The 1,160-nt window shown below is 31.9% G+C and overlaps 1 protein-coding gene across 1 annotated transcript in view; it reads right to left on the bottom strand.

Annotated features, from left to right (window-relative positions):
* Window positions 1–1,160, bottom strand: part of LOC106462914 (leucine-rich repeat serine/threonine-protein kinase 1-like) — a 257,033-nt gene that overhangs the window by 29,117 nt on the left and 226,756 nt on the right. Inside the window, exon 19 of the mRNA XM_022390319.1 lies at window positions 240–436. Coding sequence (XP_022246027.1) covers window positions 240–436 — 197 coding nt within the window. The remainder of the gene's footprint in view (window positions 1–239; window positions 437–1,160) is intronic.

Below are 1,160 nucleotides of genomic sequence, written 5' to 3'. Positions count from 1 at the left end.
AAATATTTAAAGGCTTTTTAAACAGTTTAAACTGGCAAGTGGGCCAGAAATTTCAAACCCCATAAAAACTATCAAAAACCTTCATATTCTCTCTCTTATGTATGATCTAATATTCTAAAATCCAGATTATATACACTTCAAAGAGTAATTTTGTGTTATCAGATTCAGAAGTTAACAAAAAAGAACTGAAAAAAGTAGTAGGTGCACCACCACCACTGATAGGCCAGGAGAACCTTTACCCTGATGTCGCAGCCTGGAAGACCATGACGCAAGTGTTCTTCCATGGGTAACAAGGATGGAATGAGTAGAGTCCTACTGTCCCAGGTTAGTGCCACTTCAAACTTGTTTAACAAGTTTAAAATGTATGTCTGAGCATCTGATGGAGCACACTGGGAAGACTTGAAAACATGCTTCAAATCTTCTGTTTTCATTATACCTAAAACATATAAATGTATTTCATATTTGTAAATAAAATGAATAACAGCATTTTTATCATAATGTGAAATAACATACATTAGCTATACCCAAAAGAAGTTTAAACAAAACATACATTCAAAAAATATGATATGTAGATTACACCAGTTTAAAATTCAATCAAACAAAATATCATCCATATGATACCTTAATAGAAGATACATAGACCAAAAATAACCCTAACAGTAAAGACATGAAGTAAAAAACATAATTCACTATATTTGTACATTCTCATCCTGTTTGAGGAAATGCATATATTCATCTGAGCATTAAACATCTTTATATTCAGAATATGCATACAAATCCATGAAGTGGCTGCCTAATTGTGTATTTTAGTATGCTCATAAAAACATAACCTAAACAAGCAGCAAAAAATAACTATAGAAGAAGTCTAAGTACTAGGATTTTGAACATGCCTGAATCCTATTGCAAAAATTATAGCAGTTAGCTTGCATTAAAATATTCAGTTAAAAATTGAGACCAGGACAATTAAACAGATTAACTGATATAATCAAAAGTTAAGACTTTCTTAAATTGAAAATGTATTTCTGATAATACTTACCTCCACTCACACTTACAGCTATTACTCAACTGCTAGAGTTTCCTTCCTTTGCCCACCTAAGCACTGGTCTGATTTTTTCTCACTTGCCCAGTCTTTTATTCCCCACTTAATTGCTCTTAATGAT

This window comes from Limulus polyphemus, unplaced genomic scaffold (genome assembly GCF_000517525.1).
Source record: "Limulus polyphemus unplaced genomic scaffold, Limulus_polyphemus-2.1.2 Scaffold1281, whole genome shotgun sequence".
Taxonomy (NCBI): domain Eukaryota; kingdom Metazoa; phylum Arthropoda; class Merostomata; order Xiphosura; family Limulidae; genus Limulus; species Limulus polyphemus.
Note: the sequence above shows the minus strand (reverse complement) of the source record. Positions and strands in the feature narration are given on the sequence as shown.